The sequence below is a fragment of the Emys orbicularis genome, chromosome 6, assembly GCF_028017835.1.
Source record: "Emys orbicularis isolate rEmyOrb1 chromosome 6, rEmyOrb1.hap1, whole genome shotgun sequence".
NCBI lineage: Eukaryota > Metazoa > Chordata > Testudines > Emydidae > Emys > Emys orbicularis.
The window spans coordinates 127989548-128005006 of NC_088688.1; the positions used below are offsets into that span (position 1 = coordinate 127989548).

At 45.7% G+C, this 15459-nt stretch overlaps 1 protein-coding gene across 3 annotated transcripts in view; it reads right to left on the bottom strand.

The window, feature by feature from the left end:
• Positions 1 to 15459, bottom strand: part of LOC135880253 (purpurin) — a 39295-nt gene continuing 23836 nt past the window's right edge. For 2 of the 3 annotated variants that reach the window (XM_065406483.1, XM_065406484.1), the window contains exons 2-5: positions 14830 to 14947; positions 12323 to 12459; positions 8819 to 8931; positions 3298 to 3527 (exon numbers count right to left, since the gene is read on the bottom strand). In XM_065406483.1, the coding sequence (XP_065262555.1) occupies positions 3298 to 3527; positions 8819 to 8931; positions 12323 to 12459; positions 14830 to 14946 (597 nt within the window). In that variant the 5' untranslated portion in view covers position 14947. Of the gene's footprint in view, positions 1413 to 3297; positions 3528 to 8818; positions 8932 to 12322; positions 12460 to 14829; positions 14948 to 15459 lie in introns of those variants that run through there. The other variant, XM_065406485.1, reaches the window with a different exon arrangement.

Sequence of the window (15459 nt, forward strand, 5' to 3'; positions counted from 1 at the left end):
TGACCAGGCGGACTGCGTAAGTTTATTCAGAACACACAACAGTAGTTTACATACAGGTTACTAGTATGTATCTAAATTGTTTTCCGGTCGGGAGTATCTATGCATTTCCTACTCCGGTTTAGGTTCTGCCCATGGCTTTAAACATGAGCTTTAGCAATCTTTCTCCCCTTCCTGACAATGGAAGACTCTCTTTGGAGGGCAGTGAACAGACTGTGCTATCCTCAACTAGCATACTTCTATTACAGCTAAATATCAGGGGCAATGCAGACTAGGGGCTTGGGGAGAACAAACCGCTTACCCTTTAGGGAGAGCTCACCACATTCCTGGTGCACTATCCACACTCAAGCTAGAAGAGCCTTTAACAGGAATTTATATGCTATTTGCAACCAAGCTTTTTCCCAATTGTTCCCAACTGCCAGCAAACTGAAAAGTCAGTCATTTGCCAAGCACTAGGCAGTGCCAGTGTCTTACCATGCACTTTGGTTTGGCTGCAATCTTATCCCAAGTAATTACTAGTCACAGAAAGATGCCCTTGCTACAGGGTTGCATGAGTCAGCATAACGTGGTGGTATATCAAGTCAGTGGGTTTAGCTTTCTTCACAGAAAACCACTAACATCTGAGGATCAGTCATGTCCCATGGAAAGGGAATTGTGTGACTGAGAAATGCCTTTTCAGGTCCCCCCCATCTTCCTAAGAGGAACGGTCTACTACCCATTACTTCTCTGACTCTCTGCACAGACAAAAGCAACTCCTGGGCCCAGATGATGAGACAGGAGGGTGGAGGACGGTGGTGGGAAGAATTTTGATACCTACTGTTAGGACTAGTAGCCAGGAGCTTGGATCAAGCAGCTGCACAGGGCTTTGATGAGGCTGAGCTTGTTCAACCCTTAAGAGGAACCAGGGATTCAGTATTGTGAGCTTTTAGAAAGCCAGCCTCTTGTGTGATCCCATATTGTGTTCTTAGTTTGAATTTGTTTGACGCCAGTTGTCTGACTAGAAACAGCCATCACAATGGGACCCCAACCCCAACTGGGGCATTTCAGCACTAATAGTTACTAGCAGTAAATGTATTAACTTGGAATGAGAGGATCACACTTTATCAATCTCACATCCGCCTTCTTGTCCCATCAGGCTTTGTTACTTAAAAATTAAAATATGAGGCTAGGTTAAATGAGACAGGCAGTAGATAGCAAAATTCATGTTTAGAGGTTTTTTTAAAAACATATCACATTAACGTTATTCCTTTGAAAATTGCACTCGGGTTACAAAAAAACAACATTTTAACATGTTTTTCAGGAAAAAAACATTGGTCCAAACTATTTGATTTTTAAGAGACTGACAACTTCAAGACCCAGAGATCTAGTTTCTGGTCTTAGATATCGAATCACAAGTGTAATTCCTTAGCAGGCACCTGCAAAAGGAAGGAAGGAAAGAAAAAAAGAAAGAAAACTTTAGTTCATTTTTTCCATTCCATGCAAATGAATTTGTAGAGTCATTGCAGTGTTCTAATCCTCAGTTCAGCTACAGCTGCAGAAATTTGGGGGTACTCATAAAACAGAGTTTAGGGTTAGTGCCCAAAACTCTCACTTGCACTGTCTGGATCCTGCTCTGTGCATGGCTCTGCCACATAATGTGTTAGAGCAGTCCTTAGGCTGCTCTAAGTTACTTCAGCCATCACTAGCCACAAAGGGCCATAACCTCAGCCTAGTATATCGATTTAGCACCAGACGTCCTGCCCAGTAACCAGTGCCCCTTTCTCAGCCACAGCCAGCAATGAGAGTTTGTAGTAAGAAGCCTCTGGGTCAGCTCTTTGGGTGAACCTGGCTTACACTTCCCTGCTTTCCTGCTGCGTTGCCTCAGCTTGTTTCTGTTTGTTCCTCGACTCACACCTGGGCAGTTTAACACTGTTACAAAGTTTGAACCTGCAGACTTTACCCAGGCAAAATTCCCGTTGACTTCAATCAGAGTTTTGCCTGAGTAAGGGCTGCAAGTCAAGATTAGGCCCAAAGATAGCACCTTACTTTGTGACGGAATGAGTCCTGTGACTGTCAGTTAATGAAGCATTGCATGCTGGGATCTGTACTCTCAATGAAGCACCTATTTTTAAGAGGGAGCTGGTTGGTCCCCCTATATTTAGGTTATCTAACACTTTCCATTTTAAGAGATTTTTGCACCCTTCTGACTGGAAAGCTTTCACCCACTTCACTGTGTGCAGCAGACCTTTGAAAAGCAGGAGGGGAATAGCCCTCTGGCTACTTAAGTGCCTTGTCTTCAACCCGTTCAGCATTTTGGGGAGATGAACTGCTCGCCACCTTTCCCTCTCCTTTGGATTTTCAGGAAGAGTTTCTGACCGCAAGCCTGAATAACCCAACCCAATATTCTGGAGAGCCAGGTCTGCAGCCCCCACTGCGCTGAGAAGGGCCAAGACCTGCCAGAGCAGGACTTTGTGGGGCTGGGAGGAGGGAAGTGCACAGAGCTGGGCTTCCTCCCCACTCAGCACATTGCCTCAGTAGCCCATGCACCACACATGGGTTAGTAAGTCCCACACCTCTGGTGGAGGTCGGGTAAGCAAGCCAGGAAGAAGTCCCCTACCAAGAAGTCCTCCAGCACATGGCATCAAAGGGCCAGTTCCCCCACCCCCCCGGGCACTATGTGGGGCTAGAATGTCCCCAGCTCAAAGGAAAGGTAACTACGCTAGGCTGCTCCCCAAGCACCCTCAAGATCCAGCACGTGACTCATTAACACACCCGGAGAAACAGCCATCTCCTCCTGCCAGCTAATGCAGTTGGAAGCGCAGCTCCAATTATAGCAGTCTGTGCTGAAGGTTCAGGCTTCAAACCCTGCTGGCGCCTCACGATGGGGAGAGGCTGTTAAGTACTGAAATCTGTTTTTCCCTTTTCCCTTTGTACAGGCAGGGAGTCGCAGCTCACTTAGAAGGACTTTATTTAGGTGGCCAAGTCAAACACTTGAAAGTTAGGAAATGCCAGACTTCCCGTTGCCCAGGCAACCTTAAAACTGCCCTTTTGTATGTATCCATTAGGATGGTCTAATGATGTGACATCCTGTTTTTCCACAGGATTATCAGCCTCATTACTGCATAGGATGGGGACAAGGGGCAGAATTAAGTTTGCACATCAACCCTAAATCTGGCATTTTTAACTTGTAAGTCTTTCACTGTGCAGCCACACTCTTACTTAATATTGCATACAAAAATGCTGTCAAAAGAACTGTTAATTAGGTTGCAACGACTTTGTTGCATTAGGAAATATGCAGCTGACTCTTACAGTAAGAGTCTGTTAGTATCTTAGCGTACCTGTCTGCAGCACTGGCTGGAACTGGCCAGACATGCAAATCTCTTCCTGCTTCTGACGCACAATGCGCTGGATGGCTGGTGGGAGCCCACGGGGGTTGCGTGAGAAGATAAGGGAGTATCCATCATCACAAGTGCCATCCTCTTTCAGGCTGCGGCAGGCATAAGTAATGGCATAGTTGTCATAATCGGTGTCAATCACCCAGTAGTTGTCCCCTGAAATATTAGAACAGCTCGTTAGTCATGGGCTGTAGGTAGCTACATAGGTGAAGATGTCTGAGCACTCCAATCTAGCGAACTCAGGCTTGACAAGAATCAGTGGTGGGAAGGTAAGTCAGCAAATTTCAAAGCGTGTGTGCGCGCATATGTGAGAGTGAGTGAAACAACTGGAACCGATTCCGAAGGGATGAAGGATTCTACCACTCAGAGTCCTGACATCTGGATGGAACGGCTTTCTGTGAGAAACGCACCCGTTCAGCCATGAGGCGGGCTTGATGCAGTCCACCCCGTGATTAGCTGTGGTACACAGGAGGTCAGACTAGATCAGGGGTAGGCAACCTATGGCACCCATGCCGAAGGCGGCACGCGAGCTGATTTTCAGTGGCACTCTCACTGCCCGGGTCCTGACCACCGAACCAGGGGGCTCTGCATTTTAATTTAATTTTAAATGAAGCTTCTTAAACATTTTTAAAACATTATTTACTTTACATACAACAATAGTTTAGTTATATAGTATAGACTTATAGAAAGAGACCTTCTAAAATGTTAAAATGTATGACTGGCACGCGAAACCTTAAATTAGAGTGAATAAATGAAGACTCGGCACACCACTTCTGAAAGGTTGCCGACCCCTGGACTAGATGATAATGATCCTTTCTGACCTTCGACTATAAAATCCCTTTTCAACTTCTACCTGGAATGGGAAGAATTTTAATGGTTTTCACCACCAAACTTTTTTTCTTGGCCCCTTTATGGACCTGCTCCACTGAAGTCTGTCCAAAACACCACTGGGAACAAAACTGGGGCTTAGGGTATAGAAGATTCACTGAAGCCTCATGAAACATCTTTTTGCACCAGAAGGTCACAGGCCTATTCTTGGACCATGGGGTAATTGAAAGAGCTTTGTTTGATGAAACACAGTTGAGCCTTCCTAATCTACACACCTTATTGTTCATGCCAAGGGTTTATTACAATACTGTATGTTGTAATGAAGTTTTTTTCCCTAGGTTTTCATTAACTTGGCTAGATATCAAGTATTAAAAACAAAACTAATTGTCTAAGTAATGGGCTTTTTTACAATTAGTATTTTTTTCTAAAGTATTTGGGTCCTGATTCTCCATGTTTAGCACACACAGAACTGATTTCAGTAGTAATTTTGTGTGAAAAAGGAATGCAGAATTGAGCCCTTAATTGATAACTCCTGAATCCAGTAATTCACTGTGGACTATGCAACTGAAATTAGTGAGGTTCTTCCATATGTTATGGAGACATTGGTTGATACTCTACAGTTAAGAGGTTGAATCCCTGCTATAAGTGCAAAACTCACTTATGTATGAAAAGTATAGTGGAGTTGATCTAGTATCTTCTCAAATTACAGCATTTACCAATGACCCAGAAAAATTATATATTTACTAGTACATCTGTTAGTTTAGCAATTCAAATAAAAAATGGGTCCTTTAGCACCCAGTGTCAGACTTTGCCTCTAATCTGATTAACAGACCAAACCAGCCTCTTTCATTAATCAGAGAATATCAGGGTTGGAAGGGACTTCAGGAGGTCATCTAGTCCAACCCCCTGCTCAAAGCAGGACCAATCCCCAACTAAATCATCCAATTTTTTTGCCCCAGATCTCTAAATGGCCCCCTCAAGGATTGAACTCACAACCGTGGGTTTAGCAGGCCAACGCTCAAACCACTGAGCTATCCCTCCCCCCAGATTGATTCTAAAAGAGGAGTTTAAATGGAGACCAGGCACAAGATTTCAATGAGTTCAGATGAAATGGAGAGCTTGGTCATGTTTTCCCATTAGTCATAAAATCATCTAGCTCAGCAGATGCCGAATGATACAATGATCCATTCCAGAATTCCATGAAGAACTGCCCTCTCTCCAAATGACTGCCATCACCCATTGTTCGCCAGGGGATTGAAGGCACAGCTGCCCTCAGTTTGTGGCCATTTTGAGAAGGATGCCATTGTAATACCCTCACTTCTACCATTTGACAGTATAGAAAAGTCAAAGTGTTTCATTTAAATTAGGAACAGCAGCAAGATGCAGATACAGCCTGTGACACAAGTCTGCCTTTATCATGTACACAGGGCCTGAACCAGCAAGAATTCTAGTCCAAGAATTTGCATAAAAGTAGTAAAGATTTATAAGACTGCCCCATTAAAACAAATTAGTCCGAGAAGGGATTTGGTTTCTCCTTCTATGGATTAGGCCAGCTCTTGGAATTCTCTGTGCAATTCCACTAACTATTGATGTGGCAGCGGTGATTCTGTAATTAGCATGAGTTGAGTTTTGCACTTGAAGCAGAGGTTCAGCATCGAAGAACAAGTTATATCTTCCCCTAAATTACAGCACTTGGAAATTTACCAGTTAAAATGGGCCCTTTAAGAAATTTAAAATCCAGTGTCAGACTTTTTTGCCGCTAATAATCGCAGACTAGCCCATTTTAAAAAACTTTTCAGTTAAAACGTACTGGAATCTTGAGGATATAGAGTTATATTTATTTATTTTTAGATTCCATAGTAATTTTTTTCTGTTCTCAGTGAAGTTTCTCCTAAAGCAGAGACTGAAGGGAACAATGGTAGGCACAGAGAATTCAATGAAGAACTGCCCTCTGTCAAAATGGCTGCCATCTCCTCAGAGATGGTTGGCAGTTTTCCAGTGAAAGGAATTTGATGGAAAATGCAGTTCCTGCCAAACTGAAGTTTCCTGTGGGAAAATTTAGATTTTGCCAGAGTTTTGCAGTTTTCTAGTGGGAAAATCGAAACATTTAGTTCTTGGTTGATTTGAGCTGAATACAAACTTTTCCGTTTGTTGAACCAAGCTGTAATATTGGTTTCAAATCATCTTGACACTATGGCGTATCTGCGTAAAGTGCGGCGGTGCCTCATGGGAGTTGTCGTTAGAGTGATTCATGTCCCCCATTCCCTACGGGCTGGGGCTCACTGACTAATTACATCTCCCATGATGAACCAAGATCTCTCCTATGACGATGTCACATGGTGCTCCGTTGGCGTCAAGGCATCAAGGAAGATGTAGTTCAGTCAGGGAGCAATGAGAGCACGAGTCACCCAAACGACAACTTCCATGAGGCAATGTGACACCTTAGCTTACTGTTGAACTTGTTTGGAACCAAATGTAACATTTTAATATTTCCAAATTGAAATTTCAGAACATCACGTTCTGCAAGACATTCTAATACTTGGGCTTTTCACTCTAGTAGAGACAAAAACCAAATGCAAAATATCAATTTCCTGTGTGGTCGAAATTCTAATTTGTGCTCAGCTCTGCATGTCAATGAGACAGCGTCTCTGCCTTCTTACAGAATAGGGGGCGCCATTTTCCTTTCAGGCAGCTATTGCTTCACTCCTGTGGAGAACAATGGGAAATGGTGGCCATTTTGAAAGGGGCAATTTGACAAATTTTGCATTGATGACAAATGGAAAGTATTGCGATTAATCCTAAAAAAAAAAACCTCTACAAAAGGTACCTGTTGCACCAGAGCAATTCCACGGGTGCATCGGGTGGAGGGAAGGTGAAGGGAGCGAAATTAGAGTGTGTGTATAGGATAACAGAGAGAGTGGAGTGCAAGAGGTAACATTTTCAGTTTAAAAAGCAAGGAGATTCCCAAATGAGCAACATAAAAATGTAATTAAAGTTTAGTACTTATCACCAGTTTAGGGAAACTGCATTGCTGGGCTGTTATTATCTCCAAACCAAGTGTTATCAGCCCACAAAGTTAACACTCAAGAAAGAAAGAAACATTTTGGGGTATGGAAATGCACAGTTAGGGCTCCCAAACAACCTTATCCCTGCCCGGTCATGACACCGCGAGGGGGAAATAATGAAGAAGCGTAAATGATCTAGAAAAAATAATCAGTTTAACCTGGGCCCGCAACCACAGTTAAGGCTAAATAAGTTTGGTATAGTGTCACTACAGCACACGAGCATTTCTGCTGAACGAAAAACTTTCAATTATGGAGAGTAACAGAGAAAAAGGGACAATTAATCCTAGCAGAAAAGAAAAGAAACGTAACCTAGGTAGAAAATTAAGGGAGCTTTAACTCTATGGGAAGTTTGAAGGGTCTGTTGGAACAATGCAGGGCGTCTGGATGCCCATGCAGTACAGATATGGAAATACACCTCTGGATTTCTTAACAATTCAACCTTATCTGAATTTCCTAAATCGATAATCCGTGGTCTTGGGATAATTACAATATCCCTGCAATTTAGTTTAACCTAAAGTAGTGATATGTCCTCTAGCCTTAACTCCATTTCATCCTGGGGTGTGTCTGGGAATATATCACAGGCAGACCAGCAGTAATGACTATATTAATGTTGCTTAACACTTTCTAGGTTTTTCGTTTTCCTAAGATGTTGCCCCTGTTTTTACAGCTTTGTTCTTCCATCCAGTATGTTTTGATGTAATTTATTTACCGGTGCACTAGGAAGATATTCCTTCAGCACTCACTAATGGGGAACCCTGTCCAGCCACTACAACTGCAGAGGGTCCTCGAGCAGGGAAAGGGATGTGGGAGGTGCATGCGGGAATTAGGCAGGTGTATACACCTGTCATGGCACAAAGAGTTCCTGGGGAGTGGGGCTTCAATCCTGAGGGCAGCTAAGGAATAACCATACAATTTTCCTCCCATCACCACCCGCCCAGCTGCTTTGGCCAGCTGCTAGTAGGAGGATATGGGGATAAGTGTCAAATCCCTCCCCCTCTGCACAGCTCAAGTTACCAGGCTGTGCGTGGGGAAGGCCTGCAGAGGCTAACAGGAGCAAGCACACCTCCGACTCCTGAAAAACATCATTTCCCAAGTCCAGACAGCCCAGAACTGTATTGATACCCATCTACTTTACAGCTTTGTGCTGTGACCCACCTTTGTAAAATAATTGGTAATAGCTTGGTCCTTAAGGGAGTCTCTGGCTCGTCTCTGTTTGGGAGGTAGAGAGCTCTCTTTTTCTTGGAGTAGGCTTCCCCATCATGTTTTGGGGAGAAGGGGTTAGTTAGGGTAGAGAAGCAATGGGGAGCAAGGATTTGCAGTGTTCTCCAAAGATCAGCCTCTGGAGTTGTCTCCCAAAGTAGATTCCACAGCCAGATCCCCCCGTTCAACATTGCTGGGTCCCCAGCTCTCACGCACTTCGCCCTAACCTGTGTGACCTGCAATGTCCCACATGAGTGCAACGGTCTGGGCAGCTCCTCCATTGAAACACGTAGGCCTCGACACCAACGAGCTCCAAGCCAACACAGCTAACCCAAGGGGATGAAATTCACTCACCTCCGCTGGACAAGTAGCTAGCCAGACCTTGGTAACGCATGTACATCTTCGCTGGAGTGGTGGGGTCTGGGACTGTGTACTGAGCAGCCATATCTGCACAGATCACCCAGAATCTGAAACAGGAGCAGAGAGACCGAGGATGAGCATCTACAGTGTGTATGTTTCAATGCACAAAATAACAGCCCTGTTCAGGACTCATACAGGTGCCTGACTTAATTCTGACAGACTTAGCAGGGCCATGGGCACTGTTCCCATTTCAAAATAGTTCATCATTGAGTAAAAGCCACTCCACATCCTAGCACAGTGCTCCTTTCCCGGTCGCTACGCAGGAACGAGTCGTGGGCTGCACGGATTTCGAGAGTGGCGCTGGGAGTGCAGAGAGCTGATGGATCTGCTACCCACCTCCACACCACAGAGTAAGTCGTGTGCATCCAGAAACAGCAGGACATGCATTCAGTGGATTGGAGTATGGCTCAGACAAAAATCAGACTCCCACTGCGCTACGTGCCGCCCAGAAAAATAAGCGTAAGAGTCTCTGCTCCGCTCCTGCTGTTCCCACAGGATTCAAGCAGGCAGAGGACAAGGGAGAATGGCAGTGAAGAAAGGGCATGGTACAGGCCGCAGGCAGCTCTTAAAGGCTCTTGATCATTCAAAGAGATATCGCCGGTTGCTTGGTTTCCGTTGAGCGTCATAAGTAGTGTCTCTCGAGGAATTTGAGGGTGGGGAGGGTAGCAGCCTTATGGACTAGTTTAAGGCAGGAATTCCCTATATAAGGAGAGCCAGGAAAACAATGCCAGTGGGCTACAGGAGGAATGGATTCCTGGACAGCGAAGGTGGGCGTGGCTGGCAGAGCAGGCACCAGAGATGTGATCTCATAGGTAGACTGGGGCATTGAAAATGACCGGAAGCTGCATTTCACCTCTGGCTCCCCATTTTCCACACTGAGCTCAGGTGGGGGGAGCTTTGGCCAGAGGGCGCGCTCTTGTCCGCTACACCTCGCAGAGCCTGGTGGGAGCAGGCTGTTGCCATAGGCGGGGGAGGAGACGAGTTTCAGCCATGTGGACAGTCAGATTCTGCAAGCTAGAGGGAAGAGCAGCAGGATGTGGGGTACGGGAGGAGGAGCTCGGAGGCCTGAGTCGCGCAGGAGGAGCAGGTGACGGGTAGCACACTCGTCTGGGACTAGCTCAGCATGCAGAGAGCGGCTGCAAGTCACAGCAGCCTCTAGGGAGGTCTGGCCTACCCTGGGGAAAGGGTAGCTAGCGTAGTGCTCTGAGGCCAGTCAGGGCCATACGACAGGGTTCACAATGAGTGGAGATGTGTCACTTGTACCCACCCCTTGCAACCTTTGCAGAGGCCTTTTCCCCAGGTGTCACCTGAGCCCCAACGATCAACAAGGTGGGGAGGAACAGGTAGGTCCCTGTCAGGACAGACCCCTGGGCAGATGCCAAAGCTTTCATCCCACCACATCACTCCTCTCAGTTGCCCTCCACATGTCCGTGCGGCTACCACAGGGTGTCCAAGTGGGAAGTGGAAGCCAACCAGGGCCAGGCCTGGGACCGGTAGTGGTCAGATGGGGAAAGCAGGCTAAAGAACTTTCAAGAGCAAGAGACTGGACAGCCAAGGCCCCAGAGCAGGTTCCAAGTCACATTCCCTGCAGTTCAGACCCAGGGCAGATACCTGCGCTTGACACTCCCCTCCTCTCCCTCCCCATACACACATTCTGAACAGAAGAGGTGTTGGGAAGGGTAACTGTCCTCTGCCACCTACAACAGGTTGCAGCCTCCCTACTAAACGATCTCCCCTGGTTTTTCTTTCTGCCATGCATCCATCCTTTTGTTAGCGGAGGTGCCACCTCAGTGGGGAGTGGGTTTTACTGCTCATTTGCTGAGGAATCGACGGCCACCACGCAAATGGCTGACTTGCACTAGCTTTTCCCATGGTTTGCTGCCAAGAACCCCCTGACTGAACTGTCCAGTGTCTGATCACAGGCAGGGAGAATTTGCTGCACCCTCACACTAGGATAGGAGTTCTCTGACCCTAATCCGTCGTCCCACTGCTGGATTTACACTGGGATGAGTTGCATGCTTAAAGCCTACGTAATAAAAGGAGTGTAACTTCAGCCATGAAGCAGATACATTCATGGCAACAGATGATTTCCCGGTTTTCTTGAGAGGCTACCCACAATTTACAACTCTGAGTAGCCGAATGTGTTCCTTCCCACATGCATTATGTAGTACTTGTCTACTGAACTTCACCTGGCCTTTTTCTCAAACGTCCTGGAGTGCTGCCCATTCTTCTCTCTTGACAAACCTAACGTTTGTGTCAGTGAGTTTTACCACCTCACAAGAACAGCCATACTGGGTCAGACCAAAGGTCCATCCAGCCCAGTATCCTGTCTGCCGACAGTGGCCAATGCCAGGTGCCCCAGAGGGAGTGAACCTAACAGGTAATGATCAAGTGATCTCTCTCCTGCCATCCATCTCCACCCTCTGACAAACAGAGGCTAGGGACACTATTCCTTACCCATCCTGGCTAATAGCCATTAATGGACTTAACCTCCATGAACCTCAGTGCACCCATCATCCATATTGTTAGCTAATGTTGAACAGCACTGGAGCTAGTATTTATCTATGGAAGGTCTTGAGGTTTTTTTTCTTTCTACACCGAGAAAGCTATTTATTCCTACTCAGTTTAGTCTCTCAACCAAGCTGTAATGCCTTACAGTAGCCACAGGTGACAGGCAAAAATCTTAGATTTGTTTCCATCTGTCTATCCAGTGCCCGCCCATATTATCTGAGGGCTTTTTGAGTCTTCCACAGAAGACTAACCAGTGTCAGGTGGAAAAATCCACTAACATAAAACCCACTTGGCCCCTTCAACCACCAAATCTTTCAGGGAAATCTAACCAATTAGAAGCAGTTTGCCTTTCCAAAAGCTACATTGGTTTATTTGACATTACCCTCACCGGACTGCTTTGCCACTCTACATTTAATGATTTTCTTAGCCATGCGTCTCTGTAAAGAAGCTACGCCTGAGGTATAATTCTTAGGACCTCCGTTTAAATAAACAGGTTGAACGCTGTCAAACCTTCAATACAGTAATTGTTTTTAGTTTTTTTTGTTAATAGCTCACTCTTTTGTTCATTAGGTTCCTTAAAACTCAGAAACTCCATCTGGACCTATTGACTTGTTACCATTATTGAAAACTTAGCTTTGCAAGTCCTGGGCCTGTGAACACAGACTGTCAGATACATGTTGATTTTGTGACAGGCACGAAAGAGACCAGGCTGGCTTTGAACTCATCGTCACTGGTGGCCTAAATAGAAAATAAAGCCAGGACCCTAGAAGCAGAAGGTTTGACGTTTTAACGTACTGAGCTTTATTAGCTTTTCCTTCTTGAACAAGGTACCCAGGTCACATCATGTGCCTCAGATACGTTCCCAGTCACAAGGCGTACTAATGCATTCAATCAGGCGCGCGAGTGGCGGATTCGCCAAGCACTTACCCAAAGAGCTTCACTCTGCCTTTGGAAGATGCAATCATTGTGCCATCCTCCTCGATGGTGTATTCAGCAGAGATGTTATCCTGAAGGAAGAGGCCTTCTGGGTCCTTCTTTGCTAGGGCATACCATTTCCCTGCATACTGAAAGGAAAGGAAAATATCCCAATTAATTTTCATTGCATGGCATGAACATCAGGCATCTGTAACCACCCGTACTGCAGCAAGCTGGTGGCCAGAAAGCTTGTAGTTCAGTAGGTAGGTGATATAAAAACCGGGGAAAGGCCTGTGCGTGCATTTGTTAGGGGCTTGGCGGAATGGTTCCACTGTGCATTTGCCCCTTTGACCTTGTGACAGGAGCTGGGTTGGTAGCCCTGGATGCTGAAGTCCCAGTCATCTACAGTGCAGCAGCGTAAGCTTCCCTACACTGCCCTGCTTACGTGTCTCAGCCATATCCCAGACGAACCCCGGCTGTAAATCAAACATTCTCTGTTCAGTCCTTGGCCTCTTTGCAACATGTGAACCGGTTAGAGCAAATTGCATGAGGGTTTGGGGGGCCACTTTGCCATTCATAAATTGGTGGGAACGACCATCTCTTTTCACAGTTTCACTAAATAACCATTAGATGGCGACACGTGTCACTACTGAAAGGGACTGAATTTGATCCTTTGCTGGAGGTCCGCACCCTTGTTAAAGTTCCTATGCAGAGAGGCAAAAAACATTACGCTTACTCATTAGAAACAGAGGAAAAGAGGCGAGTTTGGTGGGGGCGCTGGTGTTCGTACATTTGATTGAGAAAGAAGAAAATGCCCAGGAAAAGCATCCCTGAAGACCTAGCAGTGTATGTCTTGAAAAGGAAAGGGAAGCTAAGCCAGCATGGTCGGACCCACAAAGAGTTAGCCGTAGAGGACTAACAGGAGTAATGTACAAGGCTGAACACAAACAGAAGGTGAACATCTACCTACACTGTAACATCTTGCACCCCTGCTCTGGCACTTACGAAAATTGGGACATATATGGGGGGTTTGTGTCTATAAAGGAACGTATGGAGTTAAGAGGCCAGGTGATCTAGGAAATCACATGCCTGTTAGAGACTGAAATGGAGGCTGTAACTCAGGAACTGATAAATCAGGGGGATGCTCAAACTTTAGTCAGAGCATGGGTTCCCCCCAACCCTCCAGAGTTTATGTACATGTACACTTATAAGGCTTTGCATTGCCTCTCACCACCCAAGATGGGAGTCTAGCAGTGAAGTGGGGAAGGAACAACTCCTGCTCAGCCTTACTTGACCCTTCCATGGGCCACCAAAGGCCCCTCCTGGAAGAGGTTCTACCTAGGAGGGCTGCAAAGAGGTTTTGGAGTAGGGGAGGGTGGATTAGTCGAGTTGTTTGATCCTGCCTTAATCTTTTGCTGTCCTAGGGAGCCAAAACATCAGATTAATGACTGAAACGGAGAGCCATACAAACTGGAGCAGAGCAGGAACGTTATCGTCAAATGTAATAGTCTACAGCCTGGGGTACTTCTGTGACCCCAATGATTGTAGTGTCTGAGCACCTTCAATGCATTGATTCTCTCACCACTCCTAGGAGGTAGATTGAGGTAGATTTGGTGGGGGGTTGGGGGAGCCAGCACCAGACTGGGAAGGAGGGTCCCGACAGTTCCAGGCCCCGTGGCAGCCACTCCAAGTCCTGCTCTCACCTCTGCCCTCCCTCCAGTTCTGCCACCCCTGCTATTATCCCCATTTTACAGATGGGGAAATGAGGCACAGAGGCTCAAGGTCACATAGGAAGTCTGTGGCAGAGCAGGGAAATTGCATCCTCCACCTCCAAAGTCCCAGGCTGGTGCCCTGGCCACGTCCAAACCCAGATTCTATTTGTTTCCTGTCCCAATGAATGGTTATCTATAGGTGGTCCTATTTGCTACCATAATTCAGCCAGAGTCTCAGAACCAATCTTGAGCAGCTGATTGATGGCTGATGTCAATGGGGCTACTCTAAGGGCCAATTTATCTCCCTTTGATTCGCTGTGAGGCGGCTCCAGCTCCCAAGGGCCCCTCCTGAGTGAGGATTTGCAGCTCACTAGCGTACTCTAGATTCAAAGGAGGCAAGTCTGCAATGCCGTTAACTTGGGGGAAATGACTGTCCTGTGTATTTAGAGTCAGGATGAGCCACTAATGGCAGCACATTAGGAGTCGGAGCTTTTCGACCTCCAGCAAAATTCAGCAGATGTTTTTAGGTCAAACAAGTTTCCTTATGAGAGAAAATTAACCATCATTTTGGATTTTTTTGGGCTGAGGTTCTTACTAAGCAGAAGACAACGGGGGATTAATCTGGTGAGTTAACAGCAAACTACGGAAACAGTGTTTGAGAGAATATATTTGACCTCTAAAACGAAAAGGTTAATTTCCCAGCTCCTGTTGCACTGAATTAGTATATTATGCAAATTAAAGAAGTGATGTAAACTGTGTAGCTTCTACTGTTGCACTGTGCACAGCAGATGAAGCTGTGATAATTACCCTCTTTGGGTCGAAGTTGTCTTTCACAGAGAAAGAATCCACTGTACAACTTTGAGCCAGGCAGTGTTCAATACCGGAGAGGAGTGTTGCCAGGAAGACATACTGTGCATATTTCATTCTGGAAGACAAAAGCAAACATGAAGAGTTTCATACGGATGCAGATTCACATATCTGAAGAAGGTTTTCGATCGAAGGCCAAAAACTAATCCAGATAGCATTTGAAATATACCAACTTCTGGGGGAGCATAGCCAATGGTCTTCTTTTAATTTAAACAGTTGAGTGGTTTATATCTTTGTGTGGTTAATGGTACTACCAACCACGTTCTTGTCAATTGCATTTGGGGTGGGGATGAGGACAACAATCAATCTCACTTTCATCAGCAAATTCTGAGTTTTCTACCTGCATTAAGATATTCACTAAGATGGAAACAACGGTAATTATTAAATGTAAGGTCAAGTTTAAAGTAAAATGCCTGCTTCTGCATGCAACAACTGGGATAGCTAGTGCTATAAATATAGATTACAGGCTTCACATTTTTAAACTTGTTTCCTTTCATGTTACTCTACGTACAGTATTGGTCAAGTTAAAATGCCTAAAACAAGTCTGATTAGCACATCAGAGCACCTACA